This window comes from Meleagris gallopavo, unplaced genomic scaffold, assembly GCF_000146605.3.
Source record: "Meleagris gallopavo isolate NT-WF06-2002-E0010 breed Aviagen turkey brand Nicholas breeding stock unplaced genomic scaffold, Turkey_5.1 ChrUn_random_7180001921779, whole genome shotgun sequence".
Classification (NCBI taxonomy): Eukaryota; Metazoa; Chordata; class Aves; order Galliformes; family Phasianidae; genus Meleagris; species Meleagris gallopavo.
Window position 1 is genome coordinate 1 of NW_011184515.1, and position 3,093 is coordinate 3,093.

The 3,093-nt window shown below is 65.7% G+C and overlaps 1 protein-coding gene across 1 annotated transcript; it reads left to right on the forward strand.

Moving 5' to 3' along the window:
• Positions 1-145: 145 nt before the first annotated feature.
• On the forward strand, positions 146-2,496 carry LOC104916557 (PHD finger protein 7-like; the record flags this gene model as incomplete). The annotated part of the gene is made up of 9 exons (XM_010727588.1): positions 146-200; positions 472-563; positions 651-752; positions 1,013-1,137; positions 1,318-1,480; positions 1,575-1,681; positions 1,903-2,016; positions 2,169-2,287; positions 2,447-2,496. Coding segments are annotated over exons 1-9 (927 nt in total), but the record flags the coding sequence as incomplete, so codon positions are not given.
• Between the last annotated feature and the right edge of the window lie 597 nt (positions 2,497-3,093).

The window sequence follows — 3,093 nt, forward strand, 5'->3', positions numbered from 1 at the left end:
GTCACCGTGATGTCACAGGTGGTGGCCATTGTGACCGCGGGCCGGGAGCAGAGCAAAGGCTGCCGGGCTGGGGCTGTGCTCATTGCGGCCTGGTGAGGCGCGGAGAGAGGAGGGACTCTCTTGACTCTCTTGTTTCTCGCCGTCAATGCCGATCATGTCCGAACAGAAGGAGGAGGCCCCCCAAACTCTGGGGGAACCAGGTGAGAGCCCCGTGTCCCTGCGTGCGGCTCCCCACTGCCGGGCAGAGAGCAGCTGGGGGTCTGCCTGCGGCTGGGAGGGGTGGGAGGGGCGGGCAGGGGCTCCCCAGCGCCGCGGGCAGGCAGGGCCCCTCTGCTCCTTGGCCAGGGGGCGAGCTTGGGCTCCGGCTGCCCGCTGGTGCTGCTGGGCCTCTGCAATGCCCTCCACCCCCTCCAGCCCTGACCCCGCCAGGTGCTCACCACTGCTCACGGTTGCTCTCTCCTTCCTCTCCAGTGTGCATGCTGTGCCGCAGGGCACAGGTCAACCCGGACATCTGCGGGCGGACATTTGCCAACAGTGGGCTCTGTGCCCACGAATTCTGCTTGGTGAGTTCCCTCAAGGGCTAGGGCTCCTGCCAGGGACGTTCCCTTCCTTGCTGGCCTCACGAGATCCCGCTCTTTTCTCTCCTACAGTTCTTTGCCGATGGCCTTTTGGAGTGGAGATGCCCAATGGGGGGAATTTTTGGCTTCTCCATTGGTGCCGTCCAGCGCACCATCCAGCAGGCAGACCAGAAGGTGAGGACGTGAACGGAACGGGGAGCTTGGTGCCGGCAGAGGCTTGCACCAAAGTTTTGCCTGGGCCTATAGAAAGCGATCGCGGCCCTTCCAACCGGCTCCGGGACAGAGTCCCACCACAGCAGACGAGCCTCATCTGCCAGGCCGCTCCGCAGAGTGTGAGGCAGCGGTGCCCACACCCTGCGCCCTGCCTGGAGAAGTGGGGCCAGGCGCGGAGGCCCCGAGCCCACCGCTGACGGGGCCCGCTCTGCTCTTTTCAGCACTGCTTTGTCTGCGGCGGGAGGGGAGCTACCATCAGCTGCGCGGAGACAGGCTGTGAGCGCAGCTTCCATCTGCCCTGCACCGAGGACGGGCAGTGCATCACCCAATACTTTGGGCAGCACAGGTAAGGGCTGTCAGCAGCAGCCAAGCTGCCGTTCCTCCCTGTCCCTCCCAGGGAGGAACCCGCAGCGACACCTCCCAGCATCCTGCCAGAGCCAGAGCCCAGGCCTGGCGCTCTTTCCTGGTCCTCTGCGCTCCTCACAGCACTTCTCACCACGCCCGTCCCTTCTGTCCTCCTGTGCAGGTCCTTCTGCTGGGAGCATCGCCCTCAGCAGGCAGCGGAGGCAGCTCCGTCGCAGAACACCGTCTGCGTCATCTGCCTGGAGCCCGTGGGGGACAGCACGTCCTACCACACCATGGTGTGCCCCGTGTGCAAACAGGCCTGGTTCCACCGGGCCTGCATCAGGGTAGGAGCCCTCCCCTCGCCCCGCGGGCACGGCTGGTGCTCAGCAGCAGCCAGCCCCGCTCACGCTCATGCTCACGCTTGTGCTTCTCCCGTAGAAACACGCCCTGCACGCTGCCACCATGCGTTTCTTCTGCCCCGTCTGCGGAGGCAAAAGGCGATTTCGATCCCAAATGACCACGCTGGGGATCCAAATTCCAATCAGGTTGGTGTCCTTCTGCCCGGCTCTGCAGACGCTCAGGCACAGGTGCTGTGCCTGCCCACGAACTGCCCCGGCAGGCCCAGCCCCTTGCCATCCTGCAAGCATCGGTCTCAGCTTCACGGAGCAGCTGGGAATGAGCTCAAGGGGGATGAACGGGGGTGCCCTGGATCTGCCTCACACCTGGGGCACCGGGGACTCATCTCGTTCCCTCTCTTCTCTGGCAGGCGACCATCTTGGTGGGACGACGCAGCATACCAGTCGCTGCGAGAAAGGCACAGGCGCTGCGATGCCAGCATGTGCCTTTACCGAGGAGGCAGGGAGAGGGCACAGGAAAAGGGGTGAGTGACCTCCGCAGTCCTCTGGGGCTCTGCGAGGGATCTCAGCCTCACCATAAGCTGGGGAGAGCAAGGGCTGAGCACCAGAGCCGTGCCGGCTGCTCCCTGCCTTGGCTTGCTTTGTCCTCACAGCCACAACCTGTTTGCTTCCGCAGGCTCTGGCAGCTGCTGCTCTGCAGGTCCTGTGGCTCAGAAGGCACGCACTGGTGCTGCTCCTTCTGGGCCATGCGCGGAAACGGCTGGGAGTGCGACACCTGCGCTGGTGCGGGCACCGGTAAGAGGCAAAGAGCCGTGTGCCGCGGGACTGGGGCCAGGCAAGGCCTGGCAGCGGGTGCTCAGGGCAGCCTTGCCACGGTCTCTCTGCCCCATGAGGGATGGCAGCCTGTCCTGCCGTGGGGATGCATCCTGCTGACCTTCTTGTCTCTCCTTACAGCATCCCGCCCCAACTCCGATCCTGCCAGCCCCAGCACTTCCTGCCAAATGGTACAGGGGCCATCCCACAGCTTTCCGGCGCCTGGAAACACCAGTTCTGGCCCCACCAGCCAGGAAGCAACAGGCCCATCCTGCAGCTCCCAGCTGCCCGAGCTCAGTGTGCAGCCCAGAGTGCCTGCAACAGAGCAGAGGGCAACCCACCCAAGCCCATCTGAGGAGCAGGACACCCCTCAGCAGCGCCGAGGACGTGGTGGGAGGAGACGGGCACCAGCTGCAGGTGCTGAGACCGGCGCCCAGAGCCCCAGCAGACGGGGGACCGCGCGGTCCTCCAGAACCTCCTCGGCACCTGCGCCCACACAGCGTGCCAGGCAGCGGGGGACCGGCCGCACAAGAAGCCGCTCCCCGCTGCAAGGTCGGGCCTCAGGCTCCCACAGTCAGCCCCGAAGGCGTCATGCTGGGAGCCATACAACAACAGCCCAAGGTGCTCCACGCAGCACCCGCACCTCGGCCACACCAGCAGCACCGAGGTCCTCGAGGGCTTCCCCTCTGCCTGCACGCACCAGACAATCCAGGCAACGAGGGCGGGCCCGCACTCGAAGCCGATCCCCAGTGGGGCGTCGCGCTTCAACTTCCCGCAGCCGGCCCCGA